The sequence below is a fragment of the Sorex araneus genome, chromosome 8, assembly GCF_027595985.1.
Source record: "Sorex araneus isolate mSorAra2 chromosome 8, mSorAra2.pri, whole genome shotgun sequence".
Classification (NCBI taxonomy): Eukaryota; Metazoa; Chordata; class Mammalia; order Eulipotyphla; family Soricidae; genus Sorex; species Sorex araneus.
In genome coordinates, this window is record NC_073309.1 from 57,634,236 (window position 1) to 57,657,904 (window position 23,669).

Sequence of the window (23,669 nt, forward strand, 5' to 3'; positions counted from 1 at the left end):
CAGTTTTGTTGAAGGCTCGTAGTACTCACTTGGAAATTTACTAAAGAAAGTTCTGATTACCATCTAAGGTTAAGTGCTCAGTTTCATTCCTGACATTTTTTTTTCTTTTTTGCTTTTTTGAGTCACACCTGGCAATGCACAAGGGCCACTCCTGGCTCTGCACTCAGGAATTACCCCTGGCAGTGCTCAGGGGACCATATGGGATACTGAGAATCGAACCCGGGTTGGCCGCGTGCAAGGCAAACATCCTACCCGCTATGCTATTGTTCCAGCCCCTCCTGACATCTTTTACAAAGCGAAAGAGGTATCTTTTTCTGATCGTTTGAATTTTCTTGCAGAAATTTCTGTTTATCTCCTACTTAAGGGTAAAATATTTTGAAATTTGAAAATATTTGGAACTAAAATATTTTATGCTTACTCCATTAATTACTCGATTGGATAGTCTAAAATCTGCAGATACAATCTGCTTTTGCTGTTGATTCTTTGAAAATATAAGCAAAGCAGAGTAAATCTTTAATGAGGTGAGTGAAGGAAAAGAGAGAAGTCAAAGTTAGCAATAAAAATGTCCTCTTAGAAAATTCACATAAGAACAAACTATAAAATAAGTGATATAAAACTGTATATGCAATCACAGAACAGGGTGACCTCTTCATGATGCTAACGTATGTATTTTATGCATGTGCATAAAAGATGTTTTATACATATATGTATATATAACATGCACTGTCATTGGCACTTTTTTTGACTGGCACATTTTTTCATAAAAGGTTAATAATAGTTATTTCTAGAGAGTAAGACTTAAATGACTTTTGTGCTTTCTTTTTCAAAAATTTGCATTATTTTAATGTTTAAAAAGGACTGGGGGGGGCTGGAGTGATAGCACAGCGGGTAGGGCGTTTGCCTTGCACGCGGCCGACCTGGGTTCGAATCCCAGCATCCCATATGGTCCCCTGAGCACCGCCAGGGGTGATTCCTGAGTGCATGAGCCAGGAGTGACCCTTGTGCATCGCCGGGTGTGACCCAAAAAGCAAAAAAAAAAAAAAAAGACTGGAGGGTGAGAGGACTCCAGTGGAAGAGCACGGGCTGAGCAGATGTGGGGGTTGAGCTCCACATGTGGCACTGCATGGCTCTGGGAGCATTGCAGAGTATGGTTTTCCTTGATGAGCTCCAGACACTGCTAGACTCAGCTTCCACTTCAACCAGGAGTCCCTGTATCACTGTCATCCCATTGCTCATCGATTTGCTCGAGCGGGCACCAGAAACATCTCCATTGTGAGACTTGTTTTTGGCATATTGAATATGCCACGGGTAGCTTACCAGGCTCTGCTGTGTGGGCGGGATACTCTCAGTAGCTTGCCTGGCTCTCTGAGAGGGATGGAGAAATCGAACTCTGGTCGGCCGCTTGCAAGGCAAACACCTTACCCACTGTGCTATCGCTTCAGCCCAAGTAAATAAATATCCCACTAAAAATTAGATCACAGATCATCATACTACCATTGCCTTCTCTTAGCTATTTGTAACTTTCCATAGCTGGTATTTTATATACCAAACCATTTTGAACCTACTTGTAAATAACACTTAAATTTTTCCCTCAGGGGTCAAAGCAGTCATACAGCAGGTAGGGTGCTTGTCTTGCATGCAGTCAGCCCAGGTTTGATCCCCAGCATACCACGTGATATGGTTCCCCAAACACCACCAAGAACAACTTCTGAGTGCAAAGTCAGGAGTAAGCCCTGAGCAAGCCAGGGCTCACCCACAGAAAAATTATTTGTGAAAACTTTACTTTTTTATTAGGAAAAATCCATATTTATTTTAAACTATGTTACCTCCTCTGGGGTGAGCCTTTTGTACTGCCCCCTGTAAAAGAGTTTATAATAGCCTAAGATGTGTAGGTTGCATGTCTGACATATCATTACTATGATAATTTTCAAAGGATATTAATTTCATTTTTGGCTGTGCTTCCAGTTAGGAAACACATATCCTTAGGATGAGGATCATGTTTCAGTTAAAAAAAGATTTAAGAATCTAATTTGAAGTAACTGAAATAGGGTGGAGAAGTAATACAGAAGGAAGGCTCTTGCTTTGCCTGCCCTCAACCCTGATTTGAATCCCCAGCACCATATATGGTATCTGGAGCATTGCTAGGGGTCACTCCTGAGCCCAGAGCTAGGAATAGCCCTTGAGCATCATAGGATTAAGGCTCACTCTCCCCTGCCCAACTCTGCTCTCCAATACAAAGAAATGACTGAAACAAGGTGGTGACTCATTTGAATTTTTTGAAAAGACAAAGTTTAATTGTCTTTTCAATTTTAATTTTGTAAATTAGTTGTTAGTGTTTCTATTTTTAGCATATGTTGGCCAAGATAATAAAAATTCTATTGTGGGGCTGGATTGATAGCACAGCGGGGAGGGCATTTGCCTTGTACTCGGCCGACCCAGGTTTGATTCCCAGCATCCCATATGGTCCCCTGAGCACCGCCAGGAGTAATTCCTGAGTGCAAAGCCAGGAGTAACCCCTGTGCATCGCCGGGTGTGACCCAAAAAGCAAAAAAAGAAAAACAATTTTATTGTAAGAGACCTAGGAATGCTAATTGGAGTGAAATAAGTACCTCCTTTTTTTCTTAAAAAAAGAGTATTGGGGCTGGAGTGATAGCACAGCAGATAGGGTGTTTGCCTTGCACGAGGCCCACCCAGGTTTGATTCCTGGCATCCCATATGGTCTCCTGAACACTGCCAGGGGTAATTCCTGAGTGCAGAGCCAGGAGTGGCCCCTGTGCGTCGCTAGGTGTGACCCCCCCAAAAAAAAAGAAAAAAAAAGAGTATTTTTAGTATTTTACATGCTTAAATTGCCTTATAAAGGAATTTAATGAAACTACCTGGGCTCAAATTTTAGTTTTGCAGGGTTGAAGAGATAATGCAGTGGGTAAGGCACTTGCCTTACATACTTACATGTGGCTGACTCTGGTTTGCCAGTCCCTGGTGTCCCATGTGGTTCCCTGAGCCTGCCAGGAGTGATACTTGAGCACAGAGTTAGGAGTAAGCTCCAAGCACAGGTAGATGTGGCCCAGAAAACAAACAAACAAAAGTCATTCTTTTGGTGGGGCTTACTTGCTACTAATTAACTGTCAGCAGTTTTGTTTGCTTGTTTGTTTTCCATCTATGATAGAGTAATACTAGTACTCATCTTGTAGGATTATGGTGAAGAACAAATTCTGAGGTAGAAAAAGGAACACCAAGTAGAGGATGTTGGGAGGGCCCATTCAGGTTGGAAGATGCAAACTGAAAGTAGACTATAGACCGAACATGATGAGCACTCAATACCTCTATTGCAAACTACAACACCCCAAAGGAGAGAGAACAAAAGGGAATGCTCTGCCGCAGAGGCAGGGTGGGGTGGTGGGGGATGGGGTGGGGGTGGTGGGAGGGATACTGGGAACATTGATGGAGGAGAATGGGCACTGGTGGAGGGATGGGTAAACGATCACTGTATGACTGAAATGCAAACATGAAAGTTCATAAGTTTGTAATTGTACCTCACGGTGATTCACTAATATTTTTTTAAAAAAAGAAAGAATAAACAAATTACAACAAGTAAAACACTTAGAATAATACCTGACATCCTATCAGCAGTAAATTAACTATGAGATTTTATTATCCAATATTTAGAGTATCTCGCCCACATAACAAAGCCTGACAAGCTACCCGTGGCATATTCAACATGCCAAAAATAGTAACAAACAAGTCTCACAATGGAGATGTTACTGGTGCCCGCTCGAGCAAATCGATGAGCAACAGGATGACTGTGATAGTGACAGTGATTTTGTGTAGTAGTTACAGTAAAAAGGGACATCAGGGCCTCCCTTTGGTTATAAATTTGCCTATTTTTCTGTCAATATTTGCCTTTGAAATTCGAGACTATACTGCTGGTCATTGTATCTTCCTGGTGAATCACTCCTTTTATCATTCTACTTTCTTGTTCACTCTCACGTCATAGTCCCCTCCTGTTGTTCAGATGTCTGAGTCATTGCACTAGCTAGGGTATTCTCCCCAGCTTGATTATTGCCCCAGTCACCACTGGCAGAGCTTCAACATTGGGACTCCCATTTTCTTCATGACATGATCTTTGACCTATAAACGTTCAGGACTCTTTGCCTACTGGGTGGTGAGTCAGTTCTGAAAAACCATGCTGTTTCCTGTCTTGAACATTCCTGTATTGTCAATTTTGGTCCTCTGAGGAACAAAAACCAAGATGGGATTGCCAAATATTTACTGGCGAAAATGCCTGTGAAGGACAGAGGAAGAGGGGACAGAGTTAAACTGAGCGGGACTTTCGAGCAGGATGCAAGGATGTCTCTGTGAGACAACAAGGGAAGAAGCACTTCAGATGAAAGTGTAATTCTTAGGAAGTCTCAACAAGGCTAATAAGGGGAAAGTGACCTGTTAGCGGGGTCCTTCGGGGGTTATGCAGTGCTAAATGCCTGAACTGTGACTGGGTATTGGTCAGTACCACCCAGGGCTACCAAAGACTAGGTCTGAGTAATGTGACAGGTCCAGAGGTTGACAGGTGTGACAGGGTAGACTGTCCTACTGGAACAAGCTCTTTTTCTTAGGGTGACCTGACCTTCAGCAGAGCCCAGCAGAGACCACACCCTGGGCCACATAGGAACAGTTCTCTGCCTCGATTTGGGAAGTGTTCCTGTGTGGAACCCTTCCCAGATCAGTCTCTCTTCTTCCCTGCCCAAGTTGGTCACAGCGGATACTCATAACTTACTTTCTTGATTGTATGTTTTAAATTCTGCTCACATTCAGCTGTAATCTCCACAGGTCTTCATAATTTGCCTGGTCATGTGATCCAAATCCTCCTTCCGGAGATGTGTGAGCTTCCTATGTTACTTTGTATGTTACTAGTGTTACCATGCATGCGTATTCGTAGTTGAAGTTGGGAAAGAGAGACTTTAGAATGGAAGGGAACTAACCTTCTAAATCCACACACAAAAATAATAACTTTTGGGCTGGAGCAATAGCACAGTGGGTAGGGCGTCTGCCTTGTACACGGCCGACCCAGGTTTGATTCCCAGCACACCAGATGGTCCCCTGAGCACTGCCAGGAGTAATTCCTGAGTGTGACCCAAAAAAGCAAAAAAAAAAAAAAAACTTTCCCCCAAGAATGTCAATGGCCTGAACTCACCAATAAAAAGTTACAGAGTGGGTGGAGGGACCATAAAACTGAACTCACTGTTTTGCTGTTTATGAGACACATCTGAACCATCATAATAAACACGGGCTGAGAGTGAAATTCTGGAAGACAAATGACAGAGCTAAAAAGGCTAAAACAGACATGCTTATACCAGGTGAAATAGATTTCAAACTAAAAACATAATAAAAGACAGTGATGGTAATTATTTAATGATCAAACGAAGTGTATATCATGAAGATTTAATACTCAGAAATGTATATCATGAATACTAAATAGTCATTGAGATTTAATGCATCCCTATTGAGGGTGTCTCACAATGTCTAAAGCAACTATTATCAGGCCTAACACAATATATTGCCAGCAACATCACAGTAGCAGCTTTCATATACCTCTCTCTCACCTGTAGATCAACTAATGGTGCTTGTTGATCAGGGGATGCTCCCAAAGGTACTGGGGGACCATGTAGTGCTCCGCCTTTTGTTCTATTTCCCTGGTCCTTACTTGGGTTTTAAACCTTGATAGACACATAGACAGCTTCCTAAAAGGAAGATCACCCTGGTGGCTCTGTGAAAGTAGATGAAGAAAGGACATTGAGAAAGTTTAGGGAAGAGCTATTTGATACATGGAATTAGTATTACATGGTCACTCTTCATGGGGGATGTTTTTAGGTGTATAGGTCAAAATTCATATAATGGCAAGGATTAGAGAGAGAATGCATTTGATATCTAGAAATGAGAATTATAAAATGTGTCTTCAAGGAAAGAGATCATAAAAATTTGTGTAAACTACTAAGAGTTCTTGAACTTGGAGTGAAATATCTATGAATTTATGATTCAGTATAATTTGTTTCTGAGGCTCTGTAACGTATTCAGTACTTAGAAGAGAGCAGATATGTTTAAATGCATATCTAATGAATTTAATGAATAGCTAATAAGTTCAAGAACGTTTTTATTTTGCATTTTGGGTCACACCTGGCAATGCACAGGGATTACTCCTGGCTCTGTACTCAGGAATTACTCCTGGTGGTGCTTGGGGGACTATATGGGATGCTGGGGATCGAACCGGGGCCGGCCACATGCAAGGCAAATGCCCTATCCACTGTACTATCGCTCCAGCCCAAATTCCAGAACTTCTTAAACTTCCATTCATGACCCCTTTTCACCCAAGAAATTTTTGTGTGACCCTGGGTATATAGGTTTATAAAATAGGTATGCAAATGGAACATTTAATGATAATAATGGTTTTAAAATGAATCACACAGGATTGGGAGCTAAATCTAAGGGCCAGTGTGCACGTTTTGTGTGCAGGAAATGCAGGGTTCAATCCCTTGAATGTTTGGTTCTCTGAGCACTGTTGGGAGGAGCCCCCCTCAAGCACAAGATAGGAGTAGTGCCTAAGCACTCCTGCATGTTGACCAAAACCAAAACTAAGTGAAAATTAGAAGAGAGAGACACAGTAAATAAGTAAAGGGTGGTGGTTGTGCTAGTGTAGGTGCAGTAACTTTGTATGTCAAAACCATCCATGTTCAAACTAACCATATTACCAAGGGCACAATAAAAAATACAATGACGCACAATTTAAGAAGTTAGGCTTAGACCTAAGGTGGACAGAGTTTGAAATATAAGAGAAGAATATAGAAAGTGGGCATAAGGAAGATAATAAAGATTAGTATCCCCAGATTATTTAGGGAGGGATAAAGACTAAGGAAAATCCCAAGACAAAATTAGAACAAGCTGGAAGAAACTAGACTTCTGTTTGTGAACATAAAGTAGACTATTGATGTGTAAGGCTGCTGTGAACATAAAGTAGACTATTGAAGTATGACTGCTGATGTATGAGACTACACACCTGAAGTGTTTGTAATGTTATAAATCAGTGTTATGTCAAAAAAGCCATGAACAAAACAAGGCCTGAGAGAGTGGTTCAGCAAGTTTTACATGTCAGATGACCATGGTTTGACCCAGGCAACCCTGCAAAGACATATTTATGCACAGGTGTATGCATATATATATACATATATATATTTCTATCATGGTTACTTCTGTTTTGACTTTTCAATGCTTTCATACTCATGAAACTGATGTTTTAGGAAAGAGAAAATTCATACTAAGTTCTACCAAGATTCAGTAATGTCAGAATGTAGAATGAGAATTGAACTGTGAAATGGAAATCACAGAGGTGCATTGTGAGTTTCCAGGAAAAGGTGCATGGGCGTGTGGGACTCTAGCATTCAGTGGCCGAGAGCCACCTCCCCCGGCTGGATGCCGGTGGTGAATGGACGGAGGACCTGGGGAATAGAGAAACTGGGCCCCAGGCTGGTCAGTTGTCAGTTTATTTCTCTCTCCTCCTCAGCGTTATTCCATCTCTCCTCTTACAGCACAACCGTAGTCCCAGTAATCATAGTTCCCTATGGCATCCTAGTCTCATAAACCTCAAAGTCCTCTATGTCATTACATTTCCTTTCTTGTCCTGTTTTAGTCTCATAGTCCTCTACTTCGAGTTACCATCATCATCTAGTTCTCCTTGTAGCACTTCTAGTTCTTTAGTCCTCAAAGACCTTGAAGTCTCCAAAGTCTCAGTGCTCATCCTTCCCTCCTTCCCCTTGCACCATACTTATATGGGAATCATAAAGGGTGGGGAGACACACAGGTGGGGCTGAACATTGTCATAACAACAAACAGAAGTAAAGCCACTCCTTTAGGAGATTAACTCAAGGACAGACTCTCATCTGAGGGTTCAGCACTCCAGATTACCAGGAGATCCACTCAAGGGCTGGATTCCATCCAGGGTGTATTGCTTTCTCCTTTCCTCAGCTAGTGATCCACTTAGACAATCAGAGTAAATTTACTTCTTATAATATTTCTAGTCATCTTGTATGAACACAGTAAGAAATATATTAAGCTTAAAGGTTGGGTCTTTCTGAGGACATCCCAGACTTTAGTTCTCAGACCAGGTTAGTCTTTTCTAACCCCATCAGGGTCCTTATTTACTTCTCTTTTGGATCATGACAGTTTGTCCCATGATCATGCTCTTAACTTACTATACTTATGGCACTTAGCTTATTTCCTTTCGATGCCAGGGTAGCTTACAGCTTTCCCTGGGTCCATCCAGTCCCTTTGTTGGGACTTTGCTTTTAGAGTGCTAGGAACTAAGGGCAACTGAGGCTTAAGTCAAGTAAATTTGGATGGATGCTCAGGAGTGAATATTACTTGGAATCAGTTAACTCCCATGTTACGAAGCATAGCATCAACTGTCTTCCTGTGTCTATACAAAAAGGATATTGCTAAACCATGCAAATGACATAAAGGAAAGAGAAAAACAATATAGGATTATTGGTGCTTGATGGAATTGGATGTATCATCACAATAGGGGCACTGTTGTGAGAGTGGTTCAATAAACCTAAGATCCCTGTGGGGGCGGGACCCCCCCAGAGCAAGGACCACCCAGTGTTATCCAACAGTGCATGAGGGCTGGTGAGATAGTACACTGGGTAAAGTTCTTGCCTTGCCAATAGCTGACCTTGGTTTGATCTCTGGCACCCCATGTTGTCCCCTGGGCATTACCAGGAATAATCTCTGAGCGCAGAGCCAGGGATAAGCCCTGAACAGCCACCTCTTGCCCCAGAAAAAAAAAAAAAAGAAATCAGAGATGCATTTTATGGAAGGGGGCATTTAGTAGGGAGAGTACTGTATTAAAAAAATAGTGAAATTTCCCTTACATTTTTGTCAGATGTCCTAAAATATATAAAATCTTCATTTTTGTGCTTTCTGATATATGATTTAATATTCTTTGGAGGTCCATTATTTCTGAAATGATAACAAGAAAAGCAAGTGTGTCTTAGGTTTAATACTGTTTTCATCTCAGGCAATAGTTTACTTTTGTTTTTCTAACTCCCAGCATCTCTGTGTATTAAGCCCTGCACAATCTCTGTTTTATCTGTCTCTAATTGTCATTGCTTTTACTTCACCTTTTCTTCTGGTAAGTTATTACCCATAGTTTCAGTTGTTAGTCAATTTTATAATTTTTCCTGAGCCTAGAAGGAATTATTTCCTTTAGCAACATTATGGTGCTATCAGTTCGAAAAGATGATTTTCAACATTTTCCAAGACAATATTTTGTAAGGATGCTACTTTACTACTTTGGATCACACTGCGTTAAAAAATACCTTATGATTTAGAGTTACTGAGATGCACTTGAGAAAGTTTGATGGCTCATTCTGAAATGAAAACCATCATATCTATTAATTTAACTGGTGCAATATATCTAATGGTTATTATTGTGGTCGGTGGAGTTAGTTTTATTAAAATTCAAATGTTTATACCACTTGCTAGACTTCTAACATTGAGCAGTCTAATTAATGCTTTGAAATCTCAAATGGGAAATACCTTGAAATCTCAAATGGTAAGAGCTAATCAATAAAAGCTACCCAGCTTAAAACAATATTAAATTCATTTATATTTGTTTAATGTTTGAGAACAGCCAAACATTTTTCAGTAGGGGGGACATAGTGAACAAGACAGACAGTGTCCCTCACCGTTTTCTCTACCTGTTCCAAGTAGGAAGTCTGTGTATTGGATTGGTGAGTCAGAGATAATAAATAATAAGCAATATTTAACAGGAAAATTTCATTAAGTAGAAACATTTATTGAACAAAAATAATTGACTTTTTATTACCTAAGACTTCAACTATTTTTCTCCCTCCTAAGAGTTCTGTCAAGTGTTGTTAGTCATTTTCCTTCTTACCCTGACTGTGACTTCTGTCTTTTCTTTATAGCCCTATGAACTCTCACGTCCTGCCTGGCTACCTCGATGCCTGTCTTCTCTGACTCTTAGCCCCGGCAGATGTCCACAGTGCACAGCGGAGGGGCATTCCCTGTAGGCTATGAAGTTCTCTTTTATGGAACAATAAATTCTTAATTAGCCCACAGTACATCTTGTGAAATAGCAATAGATGTTTGCTGCTATTCATCAGCTCCAGGAGAAATGTTTATTTTGAAGTCTCTAGTAGTATGACTAATCATGGTGCAAGCTGCCTTTGAAAGGAGCCCTGGGGCATTTCAGGGGCACGTGATTGCTTCATGATGTTGGTAGTTGACATGTTGAGTGGATAAATCAAGAAGTAGATAACCCAAGACAATAGCTGAACTAAAATTTCTTTATATATAAGATATAATACAGGTATATGGCTCACCGTATTTTAGTTTTAATTTTGATTTTGGAGTCAATGCTCAAGGATTACTCCTGGCTCTGCACTAAGGGAACACTTCTGGCAGGGTTAGGGGGCTGTGAGGGGTGTTGGGGTGCAAATCTAAGTTAGCCGGGTGCAAGGCAAGCTCCCTACACATTGTACTATCTCAGTGGCTCCCCTTAATGAATTTTTAAAAAATAATTTTTAAAGCATTTTTAGGCCCATAGGATAATTAAGAAAAAGATCTAGAGATATCCCAGATCCCCCCTACCACCGCTGTATCAGAGTGGTGGTGTGTTTACTGTAATTTATAAAACTACATTCACACAAAGTCCAAAGTTTATCTTAGGTTCACTCTTGATGTTTTTATTGACAAGTAGATTAAATGTATTCATCTTCATGCTATCATACAGAGTATTTTTATTGTTCTACAGCTAAAATTCTAAGTTCATAAACTGTAGGCTTGGCCACATATTATTTATGAAATCATGGGATTACAAAAATTTTGGCAACGGTGAAAGGTTTCGGAATGAACAGTGACCAAAAGCTAACTCAAAGTCAACTATGTAATAAACCTGAAGTGTTTGCGCATGTTGCATTTCTCAGTTATAAAGGGATCCTGATACTGGTGAAGGAATTGGTGTTGGAATATTGTGCACCTGAAACTCAATCACAAATATCTTTCTTTTCATTTTTTAGATTGAATAACAGTGAGATAGGTATATAGTTACAAAGTTGCTCATGGTTAGTTTTCAGTCAGATAATGTTCTAAGACCCGTTCTTTCACCACTGCATTTCCCACCAATGTCCTGTTTCCCTTCCACCCCTCACTGTGCCGTGTCTCTATTACAGGCACCACTCTCCTCTCTCTCTCTCTCTCTCTCTCTCTCTCTCTCTCTCTCTCTCTCTCTCTCTCTCTCTCCACTATTGGGCAACAAATATCTATGTAATTCACAGTTGTCCAATAAAAAATAAATCTAAAAAAGGGGTCCAGAGTAGAAAAGACAATAATCTTTGCTCTTTGAGAACTTGTGTTTTGGAGGTTCAACCTTCTAAATCCTGTCTGCCCACAGCTCCCTGGAAAGCACTAATATTTTTACTTTCTTCATTATGTTGTCTCTTCAGAATGTCATTCTACTGGCATCATAGTTTGTAGCCTTTCCCAACAGGCTTTTTACATTTAGTGATACATATCTAAGGTTTCTAAATGTCCTCTAGTGACTTGATAGTTCATTTCTTTTTACTGATGTTCATTGTCTGGATGTGCTACAGTGTTTCTTTACTCTTTCACCTTGTAAAGGACATCCAGGTTTTGGCAATTATGAATAAAGTTGCTATCAACATCCATGTATATGTTCTTGTGTGGTGAGAATATAAAGTTTCAATTCCTCTGGGCAGGTTTTAAGATAAAAGGTAACAGTGTTACTGCTGAGTTTCATGGTAAAGGTAAGTTTTATAAGAAACTACCAAGCTATCTTTCAGAGTTATTGTATGATTCTGAATTCCCACCAGAAGAGTCCAAAAATTCTTGCTCCACAAGATTTTGTTTTGTTTTGTTTTGGGGGTCATACCCGGCAGTGTTCAGTGCCTACTCCTGAATCTGTGCTCAAGGAATCACCTGTGGCAGTGCTCAGGGGACCGTATGTGGTGCCAGGGATCAAGCCCAGGTGTGCAGCATATAAGGCGAGTGTCTTACCCACTGTGCTGTCACTCTGGCTCTCGAGTCAAACTCTTTTTTTTTTGCCTTTTTAGGTCACACCTGGTAATACACAGGGGTTACTCCTGGCTCTACACTCAGGAACCACTCCTGGCAGTGCTCAGGGGACCATATGGGATGCTGGGAATCGAACCTGGGTCAGCCACGTGCAAGGCAAATGCCCTGCCCACTGTGCTATCATTCCAGCCCCTCGAGTCAAACTTTTTTTTAAGAAGTTTTAGATTATGCTATAAACAGAGTATTTTGAAATACTTTCCAGTGAAAACACAATTTTTCTTGCAATTTTGTATTTTGTTTTTGGTAAGATATTGCCGAACCATATGAAGACTTGTCTACCCAGCAAAGACTGATATGAACTCAACATAGAAAACCCAAGGCCGAGGTGTCTTCTACTGTACCAACCACTAGATCCTTAGTTGTCAGAGAAATGCTGATGTAGGTTTACTTTAGGTGAGAGTAACTTCTCTAGGGGGTAATTATTTTGCTTTTTGGTCCTTCCCAGCCATACTGGGGGTCACTTGGTTTATAGCTGGGGATGCTTGGGAAGCATGCAATGCCAGAAACTGAGCCTGATGTCTTGTGCATGCTAGAAGTGTGCTCCAGCCCTTTGACGGAGCCCAGCTTCTTCGGATGTTCTTATGGGAGTTATTCCCCCATATGTCTAATGTCCCCAAGTAGAAAATTTATTTATATAGATGGTGAATATGAATTACAAAAGATAAAGGACTGGAGAGAGAGTGCAGTGCACTCGCCCTGCACATCGCTGACCCTGGTTTGATCCCTGGTATCATGTGTGGTGGCCCCCTGGGTCCTGCCAGGATAAGCCCAGAGCTCACCACCAGAAGTGGTGAAAAGCCCCCAAATAAATAACAAAAAGATAGGAATGGTTCTCTATAGTGATGAGATATAAAGAGTACAGCTTTTAATTCCGATAACATTGAGGTTTTCAAAAAGTAGTATTTGTTTTTTACTGGGAAAGATAAGAGTCTGAATATACAAATGACTAATAATTAGACCATGTTTAAAATTGAACTTTGATCTGCAACACCCACCCAGGAAACCAAGCCCATTTCTACAATAAATAATGCAAGAAGCCGGCTGGCTATGAGTCAAACTTATAAGGAGTTTATAGAGATTGCTATCTCTAGTGATAACCTATGATGCGGAATTTTCCTTATACTCGGCTTCAAATGAACAGGCTTCATTAAAAAGTGATAGCGACTCCTACTTAGGCAAATGTGTACTCATGTTGAGTCACACGTGATACCCCGTTTCTGGTCAGCCTGCCTCAAGCTCCCCGTGTCAGCAGCATCCATTAGGGTATGTTATGAAGCCTCCTGTTTCTCTTTTTAGCTTTCCTGTCTCTCTGCATGTCTTCAAGTCTCCGCCAAAATACAGCCTACAATGACAGACTCCTCTCAATAACACAAGTTCAAAATAAACAGCTCTTGTGTTCTCATTTATTTTTTAGTTCTACTGAAGATAGAGAATATTCAAAAGAGAAGCCCTAGTCTTTCTGATTATTATAGTCAAATTCATTAGGCAATTTTAACTGAGTTCTTTATGTATCAGAAATAGAGTTAAAGAAATACAGGTTGTATGCTCCAGAGAGTAAAGGGATCAAGGCACCATTTACTTTGCATGAGGTTGACCCCAGTTTGATCCCCAGCACTGCATATCATCTCCCAAGCACTGCAAGAGTTGCCCCTAAACACAGTAAGGAAAAGCCCTGAGCATTGACAGGTGTGACCTCTCTTCCACCAAAAAACAAATGGGTAAATGGGTTGTGAAAGCAAGCTTTCCAGGGGCTGGGGAGATGCCCAAAGGACTGGAGCACATGCTTGCTACGATCCCTATCCATGGATCCCTGTGAATAATTCCTCTGGGAATTATTGGCTTGAGCACGACTGGAGGCCTTCCACAAAGCTTTCAAAAGATAGTCAGGTATGTTCTTTCACTTGTAATTTCCAAAATTACAGTTCTTTCATGGACCAGAATGCAGTCTTTTAAGATGAAATTTCAGTACATAACTTGAGCTCCCCCACCCCCGGAAACTGTCACGCTTTCCCTTGGATTATGAAAATCTTGGTTTATGTGTTCAGTAAAATATAAACATGTTTTTTTTTGTAGACACTTTTTAATAGTGGTGATATCAACAAAGATGGGAAGCTGAGTTTTGAAGAATTTGTGAAGTACCTCAAAGATCATGAGATAAAAATGAAATTGGCGTTTAATACTTTGGACAAAAATAATGATGGTATGTCTTTCTCTTATATTTATCACCAGCTATGTCAAAAAGCCTCTCATATTTTCAAAGGTTGCAGATCTAGGCTTGCTCTAGAAGCGCATTTTCTCCCTTGAACACATATCTTGCTTGTTTGTCTGTTTATTACTTGCCTTTTTCCACTCTTGAACATGTACTACTCCCTTCCTGTAAAAATATGAGAGCGTGTGCACGGAAGGGTGATGTGTGTTCGCAGGCTTTCAGGGTGGCTCTCTCTTTCTTCCCGCCCACATTTGGTGCTCTTGAGCCACTGTATATGGACTGGGTGGGGATGGCTCCTCCTTTGTGCTCTGCTTCTGTGTGTACTGCTGTGCCCTCTCTGTCTGTCTCTCTGTCTCTGATTCTGTCCTGTCGTCTCTCCTCTGGTCTCTTTCGATCTCTCTCTGTCTCTGCCATCTCTCCTCTGGTCTCTTCATCATTCTACTGATGTCTCTTCCGTTCTCTCCTGCTTCTCTCTCTGGAGCCCCACTCGCTCTCACTTCTGACTCTGACCCTTACTTCTGACTCTGACTCATACTTCTGACTCTGACCCCTGCCACTCTTACAGTATTAGTTTACATAGCAATCACATAGGGTGGTGATACAAAGGTGAGTTGAACATTAAAAAATCAACAAAGAGAGATAAGACCACTCCTTCCAGGAGATAACTCAAGGATAAAATCTCATCTAAGGAGATTATTCCAGATTACTAGGAGATCTGTTTAAGGGCAGGATCCCATCCAGGGTATGTCGCTTTCTTCTTTTCTCAGCTAGGAATCCATTTAATTAGTTGTAGTAAATCTACTTCTAATATTTCTAGCAATGTCATTCTGTATGAGCACAGTAAGAGATATATCAGACTTAAAGTTTGGTTCTTCCTGAGGACATTCAATATTCCAGACCATAGTCCTCAGGCCAGCAGGGTCCTAGTCTCGTCGTTACTTTTGGATCATGACAACATTTATCTATGACAATGCTCTCAACTTATAGTTGAGTATTGTGGTGCTTTGGCCTGGCCCATTTCACAGTTTGCCCCAGGTCCATTCAGTCCCTCATCGGGACCCTGCCTAGGAACTAAGGGCAACTGAGTCGAGAAAGCAGATGCCCAGGAGTAAATATTATGAGTCAATCAACTCCAAGTTACAAAGCATATCAACTGTCTTCCTGTGTCCATACAGAAAGGACATTGCTTTAAGATAAACTAAGTTCCCTGCGGCAAGGCTGAAAGGACAAACCCAATGTTATCCTACACTTCCCCAAAATAAAAAAAGCATATTTAGTCTTTCATTGATAATTATTACTTGATAATGCTTGTTTTCTTAGTAATATGATTTTTATTAATTTATTGACATTTGGTTTTAGAGCCACATCTGACATGTTAAGGAACAGCTCCAGCCCATTGAACTATTTCTTTATCCCAGTAATGTGATTTCTAAAAATGTTTTAAAAAATATTAAAAAATTTAAAAAAAATTTAAAAATATAGATCCTGTGTTTTCAGTGGGAAAAAAAGCTTACACATTGCTTTGTGCACTGAATAAACACTGTGAGCAGGACTTTTTGTAAACTATAAACAGTGGGAAATAATAATTTGATTTACAGCCAAAGGATAAAAATAATAAATGTGTCTCCTCTCTCTGAGCAGAGATTTATTTTTGTTGATATATTTAAATGTTCTAACTTTCAGATATTTTATATATGCTAGTCCTTATGAAAGAATTAACTGAGAGGGGGCTGAGGGGTATGTGCACTTTCCCTGCACATGTCCTACCTGGGTTTTATCCTCGGCACCCCGTATGGTTTTCTGAACCCTGCTTGGGGTGATTCCTGAGCACATATCCAGGAGTAAGCCCTGAGCACAGTCAGGTGTGGATCCCCTCCTTCTTCCTGCCAAAAACACATACCCCAAGACCCCCCAAAACGAAGGAATTAACTTGGAGAAAATAACCTCTGGTCTAAAAATTAGAAGGAAAAAAGACAATTAGCTGTGCATCACCTGCTAGAGATCATGGTTTCTCTTTAGATGAGTAGCCTCAGGTAAAATACCCAGTTGTGTAGAGAAATGAACAAGGGAAACAGTAGGAGAAAGAGAGGAGCTATAATTTTTTATTTTCCAAGTCAACTTAGGATAGAAAAAAAAATTAAGAATATTTAAGGCAGCCTCAAACCTTTGCTACATATAAGTCCTGGCAACCATTGTATTCCTAGACTTGTTCAAGAAAAAGGTTAAATGAATTGATTGAGAGGAAATATGGTTCACATTAGGAGCTGACAGTGTTTTTTCAAAGAGTTAGATAAGACTGGGGGATATCCCAAATCCCGGGGTCATGCTTGGCATGAGGGAGACCATGTTCTGTCTCTAGCACCCTGAGTACTTCTGGGAGTGACTTGTAATCTCCTCCTCAGTCAGCAGTGGCTCCCAAGCACTGATGGGTATGACTTTCCTGCCCCCTCCACACCCCCTACTCATAGAGTCACATAGTAAATATTTTAACTTTGTGGTTCTCGTGGTCCCAGAGCAGCTACATATCCCCAAGTTGTCATGAATAATATGCATATAATTTGGCATGATGGTGTCCTAATAAAACTTTACTTGTGAAAGCAGGCAAAAGCTCTCAGTAATAGGGTAATGGTTTTGATTTGTGGTTGACACTAGACATTAAATTACTTTACTTAGAATCAGAGAAAGTTTCCTTCAGTCAGTGGAACCGTTGAATGGTTTTGGTGATTATTCAAATTGAACTATCAGGAATAATTGAGTTTTCCTATGAAATTATGCTACTGGAACATTTGTATCACAAAGATTTATGGGAGGCTATAGCACTCTCTAATCTTCCATAAATCTTATGGCCATATGCTCCCAAGTCCAGCCATAGTTCAATTTTAATCAGAATGTAGTTCTTACAGTCAGTTATGAGAACTCCTGCTGTTCCCCAGAGCCCTCTGCAGTATCAGGGCAGGTGTTAGTAACGGGGATGCAGCTCTTTCAAGATCACCTGCCAGCCAAGTCAGGATCAGTCATCCCAGCATACTTTGGTTGTAAGTTGTGCGTACTTCAGTTATTCATTTCAGAAAATTCTCAATGAACCAAGACAATTGATTTGAATATGAAATTTTAATAATACATTTATTGTGTGTTACCGATTTCCCCCTACTGGCATATTTGAAAATTCTCATTACAACTTCATAGTTTTGGTTTGGGGCCGTACCTGACTGTGCTGAGGGCTTACTCCTGGTTTTGCACTCAGGAATCACTACTGGTAGTACTCTGGGGGCCATGTGAGGTTTTGAGGATCACACCTGGGTCAGCCACATGCCAGACAAATCCCCTACCCACCTACTATCTCTCCAGCAAGCAACAATATGCTAGTCCTGACTGTGGATTTTGCAGTTGAAAATGTGCCTACTCGTTAACGTTTAACCTTAGAAGAAGCCCCAACAATAGTCACTGTACTTTCTCAGTTATTTATGGATGTGGCAGAGGAGAAAAAAAGAACAACTTAATTGCCTGATTATTTTTAGCTGAGATAGAACAAGGTGTTCTCAGCTTTCTTGTTTTCGATCTTACGCTGTTAGCACGTGTCTTTCTGCAGTCCACTTACTGCCATATTTTCTGCATCGTGTGCTTTTTGCCATTCTGAGTTTTGCTGTTACTTTAAAAATGGCTTCCAATCATATTTCTGAAGTGCTTGCTTGGCTTTCCTCAGTGCAAGGATTCGTGTGCTTTAGGAAGAAAATCACGTGTTACATAAGCCTTACTCAATCATGAGTTCCTGTGCTGTTGGCCATTTGTTGAATGATAATGAATCAACAATATACATCAAATGGTCTCTAAGTAGAGGCACAAAAGAAAACAAGGTTATGGATTGACAGGCTGATAAAAATGTTGCTGTGACCAGAGGCTCAGAGGAGCCTCGCCCTGTCTTTCCCACAGGTTTAAGGTTCAGTAGTAGCTAATTCAGTATTCAGTCACCATGGAGAACATAACTACTCTGAATAATGAGAAATGACTCCCATCTGTTTAAGAGTGAGACGCCTGCCCCGCAGTTTGATAAGTGTATCTGAGCATAGAAGCGAGCCACTCTCTCCAGTGAGTCTGAAATGGTAGAGCTGTAATTGTGGGGAAGTAATGGACTCTCTTGTTACAGCCCTGCCTTCCCTTGCTGTGTGCATATATACTTTGTTCTTCATATGTGAAAATGTTGGAATTCTTTGGTGTAAATACATGTTTTATTTTTTTAGGAGTGAACTTATACTTGAGAATATTCAGAGTAGCATTTGAGAAATTTCATTGCCTATAGCAAAGATGCCTCTACCTGGCTTTATGTCATTCATATTCTTATGCGGATTCTCTCCAAATACTGTTACTCATTTAAAAAGGATAAAATCATCTTGCCACAAACAGTAATTTGTGTCAAACTCTTTCTGAAGAACTTTTCCATTAATACTGACTTGACATCAACTTTTATTTCAGCTATTGTTTTATTCTCTACTCATTTAATTAATTCATTCATAAATTAATTTTTGATTTGGGGTCACACCCAGTAGTGCTCAGGGCTTATTCCTGGCTCTGTGCTCAAGGATCACTCCTGGCTGGCTCAGGTGACCATATTGGTCTTGCGCCCTTCTACCAACTTATTTAAAAGAAAACCAACATCACACATAGACAGTGCCCTTTTGAAAAATTACTGCAGTAGCAGGGTTTACAATAGCATTAATGTTTCTGCCTTGGGTGTGTGATGGTGCCTTAGGTGTACGGTGTTACAGCCACCAACAACCCCACCTCACCACCATAGCCTCAGTCCCTCCTTACCTACCTCCTCTCCCCAACTGTTAGGTCATCTCAGTTTTATTGTCGGAGCCTAAGGGCTTGTTTCCATTGGGTAGTATCATTTTTCTGTCTTTGTTTTTATTTACATGCAACATGAATGAGATCTTCCCTTCTTTCATCCTATTTAATGCATACCAGTCTTTGGATTCCTATGACTCAGTGAGTTGTTTAAGAAAATGCAATTCTGGTCACATCTATTGCTTATGTTTTCTCTTTCTTCTCTTCTGATCTTTCCCATCTATTTATAAACATCTTATAATTTCAATTCCCTCTTCTATTGTCCTATGAGCTTGGCTCTCTTTATTTTTATTTTCAGATTTTTAGAAAGAACAACATGTGCTTTGGTTTAATTTAGTTATTTTGGGCTTTCTTTTAACCCAGTAAGGTTTAGTCTTATGTGTAATAAGCATTAGTCACTATTTAAAATCACAGGAATTCATATTGTGAAATTGAAAAATACCAGCATTATTGAATTTACCTCAAATTAGAGTGTTTTGATTAGAATATCAGTTACCAGTTGTGCTGCTTAATTTTTTTTCTTGTTAAGTCCTTATAAGCTCTCAATTTCTTTTGTTGAATAGAATACAATTATTTACCTGCAAGATATGATTTTTAAATGAAATAATATGTATGTATCTGTTTTATGTGTTGGTTAAATTTTGAATTGGTGTGGTGATATGTATTTAAGTTAATATGTAGTTCACCTGAATTAGTTAATCTTTTGCTTATAAAATTATAAATTTGAAATTTATGATTTGTAAGGAAGGTCTTTTGCAGTTCTGAATCTTTGCTCTTTTAAACTTTTAAAGGAAAAATTGATGCTTCAGAAATTGTCCAGTCTCTCCAAATACTAGGTCTAACTATTTCAGAAGAGCAAGCAAAGTTAATTCTTCGAAGGTAAGCTTTTCATATTATTGGTAGTTTTTTTATTTTAATTTATTATCCTACATTAATGATTTATTTTTAAATGCAGTGTAAAACAACTGTCTCCTCCCTGCATATACTGAATGTCTTTCTTACCTCCTTTTTCCTTTGAAAGTCAAGTTTTTACAGATGTAGGGCTGATTTTACATGATAGAGCAATAATCTTTGATAGCTGAGCGCTCTTTAAGACTTTCGCTACAAGCATGCCATAAGGACTATTTTAAAAATGCGAAGAGAAACCATAAAAGTATAATATTCTTGCATTTCCAGTCTTTAACTTCATCTAAGAAGTCATGTAGAAAGTCCCTTTGATTCTTGTCCTGCCAGTGCTGGACTTGACTGTTTGGTGCCCTCCTAAAAAAATTCTTTTTAGTGACTTTCCTCTTGAATTTATTTCCTCTTATATCTGCACCGGTAGCATTTTCTTTTTTCTGTTCAGTAATAAGCATCTCCTCAGTAGGAAGGCTCAGCGTGGAAGATGAACATGGTCTTACTTTTATTAATATTGGGTGATGAAGGTTTTCCTGAAGAAATGAAAAAAAGGATGTAGATAGTCTGTTGACTGTGGGATGAGGATTGAGTACATAATCTTTTAAAGTCACATTCTTCTGGAAAGTAAGGATTCTTCTCTGGTCTTTAGGGCACTATCACATTCCTACACTCCTTTAATAGCTTTAGGAATAATGCTGATTCAAAGACCTGGATTCGGAATACACTGGTAATTCAGAGGGATGAATTTTAAAGGTACCTGTATAATTGTGTATCTCTGAATAAATATGGTGGCTCTTTGGTGTGTAGTTAAGATACAATAAGATTTACCTTTTCTCTTCTACTTCTTTTCCTTCTCTTTTTCCTCATTTTTTTCCTCACACATGTAATTCATGTTCTCTACCACTGAACCATATCCCAGCCCAAATTCACTTTTTTAAAATGCACAGTTCAGTGATTTTTTTAGCTTACTTACATAGTTGTAGAGCCATAACCATTGTATAATTTAGAAAAAACTTTATCACCCCTAAAATGTATCTGCCAGCAGCCATTTCTTTCTCCTCTCCTACAAACTCCCAGCAATCAATGATTTTCTTTCTGTCCCTATGAATTTGTCTGTTTTGGAAAATTCATTAAAAATAAAATTATGCAATATAAAGCTTTTTGTGTCTGACTTTTTTGATTTAATGTCATAATTTCAAGGTTGATCCAAGCTTCTATCAGTTCATTTTATTTTACACCAAATCCTATTCTATTTTACATATATATTTGTCATTCAACAAGAGGTAGACATTTGGGTTGTTTTCACTTTGGGAATATTATTGTATACACGATATTTGATATTTGCTAATACAAATATCAAAGTCTTTGTTTTAATAGGTTTTTAATCTTGTGATTTTAGTATTTTATTAAATCTGTACCTTTATGAAGAATTGATATCAATTTTGATCTAGGCTTTAAAACCTGTGAACATGATACAGGGACTTCAAAAGTCTATCAGTGGAGCTTTATAATTTCCTTTATAGAAGTCTCATGTATTTTTTAGCTTATTGACATGCAAGCAACTGATATTTTTATTCTATTTGATATATAATATATTTAGTGATTTTTCTATAGTAGAATATCAAGACAGATAATACATTTGTGTTTTTAATGCTTTGTAACTAATACCTTAATATTCTTACTAATACATTAATATTCTAATAAACTAATATTCTAATACATTAATATTCTTACATTTTACTATTAATCTTTGAGTTTTTTTAACACAGAAACCTTTAAAAATTCATAACATTTCTGAATATTCCCTGTGAAAATTGAAATAAATAAAATTAGAAGTCAAACTATAGACAGGGAGAAAATCATAGCAAAAGACTTATTTGATAAAGGACTGTTGTCTAAAATATACCAAGGACTGGAGACACTGCTAGGTGGGATGAGTGCCTGCTCTGCATGCAGGAGGCCTCGGTTTAATTTGCAGTACACTGGGAACAGCTCCTGAGCACAGAACCAGAAGCCCCCAAGCACTGCTGGGTTTGCCCCAGAAACCACAAAATGCATGCCCTTAACATATACACAGAACTTTTAAAAATAATAAAAGACCCAAATAGATATTATCTATAAAGAAGATACAATATGTTCACCATCATTGTATCACTGTGATCTCGTTGATCGTTGATTTGCTTGAGCAGGAGCCAGTAACATCTCCATTCGCCCTATCCCTGAGATTTTAGCAGCCTCTCTTTACTCGTTCTTCCCAGAGGTGCCACATTGGAGGCTCTTTCAGGGTAAGGGAAATGAGACACATCATTGTTACTGTTTATGGCATATTGAATACGCCAAGGGGAGCTTGCCAGGCTCTGCCGTGTGGACAGGATGCTCCCAGTACCTTGCCAGCTTCTCTGAGAGGGAGAACTAGGTGGAGGCAGTTCACCATCATGTGTCTTTATTGAAATGCAAATTCAGATGTTAGTGGGATACTAATACATATCTATCTGAAAGGCCCGAACTCAGAACACAGACACCACTAGTTCCTGGTGAGCATGTGAAGCAACAGGAATGCTCTTTGCTTGCTAATGGAAATGCAGAGTGGTGCAGCTACTTTGGAAAATAGTGTGGCATTTTCTCAGCATACACTCTAGAAATCACTCCTTGGTGTTTGCTCAAAGGAGCTGAGAACTTAAGACTGTATAGATAGCTCAACAGGCTGGGCACGTGCTGTGTATGCAGGATATCTGGGTTTGTTTCCGGGCACTTCATGGTCCCTGAGTGCTGCTGGCAACAGCCCTGGACCTCTGAACACTAACTAGCTTGGAGCAGCCCCAGAGTATATCTGGGTTGATAAACTGCAAAATAGGAGCTGAAAACTCCTATCTGTGCAGAAACCTGTGGAAGGGCGAAACTGAGGCCATGACAGGCAGTAGAAATGAGAAAAATCAGGTAGGCCTCAGGGTCAGTTCCTGGAGCTGGAACAGATTCTGTTTCCCAGCAATAAAACAATGTGTAACTAGCCAACCCGAACCCACCTGAGAAAGCTCCTGGGCTCAGCAAGTGGGCTCAATTAACCAATTCTCACAATGCCCCAGAAGTTGCTTTTTGTTAACCCAAAAAGAGTAAGTCTAAGTAATCGTAAAATTGGTAGTGATGCTGGAAATGATTGTTTAATTGTTGCCTGACCACTGTACCCTAGACACTTGCCAAAACACCATTGTTTGGTAACTAAGTAAGATTTTTTTTTTAAACAATAAGGCATTTACTGCTTATGCAACCAAACCCTATATAAACTGCTTGCTGCCTGAAGTTGGGGTTGCCATCAGGGGACCACTCTGTGGGTGAGATAGTTGACCCCACTGTACTGGAATAAAACTCCTACTGCTTTTGCATTATCGAGTTAAGGTTTCTGTCTGTCTCGCCGCTTGAGAACCCAGAATCCCGGGCTTACATGTGGACAATTACAGCAACTTAAATCATAATTTCTAAGAAGTAACCAACATGTCCTTCTGTTGGTGAATGGATAAACTGTTAATTCTAGACAATGGAATATTATTAGTGCTGGCAAAGC

At 39.6% G+C, this 23,669-nt stretch overlaps 1 protein-coding gene across 1 annotated transcript in view; it reads left to right on the forward strand.

Annotated features, from left to right (window-relative positions):
• Positions 1 to 23,669, forward strand: part of SLC25A24 (solute carrier family 25 member 24) — a 54,873-nt gene that overhangs the window by 1,236 nt on the left and 29,968 nt on the right. The window contains exons 2-3 of the mRNA XM_004616966.2: positions 14,233 to 14,359; positions 20,005 to 20,092. Of these exons, the coding sequence (XP_004617023.1) occupies positions 14,233 to 14,359; positions 20,005 to 20,092 (215 nt within the window). The remainder of the gene's footprint in view (positions 1 to 14,232; positions 14,360 to 20,004; positions 20,093 to 23,669) is intronic.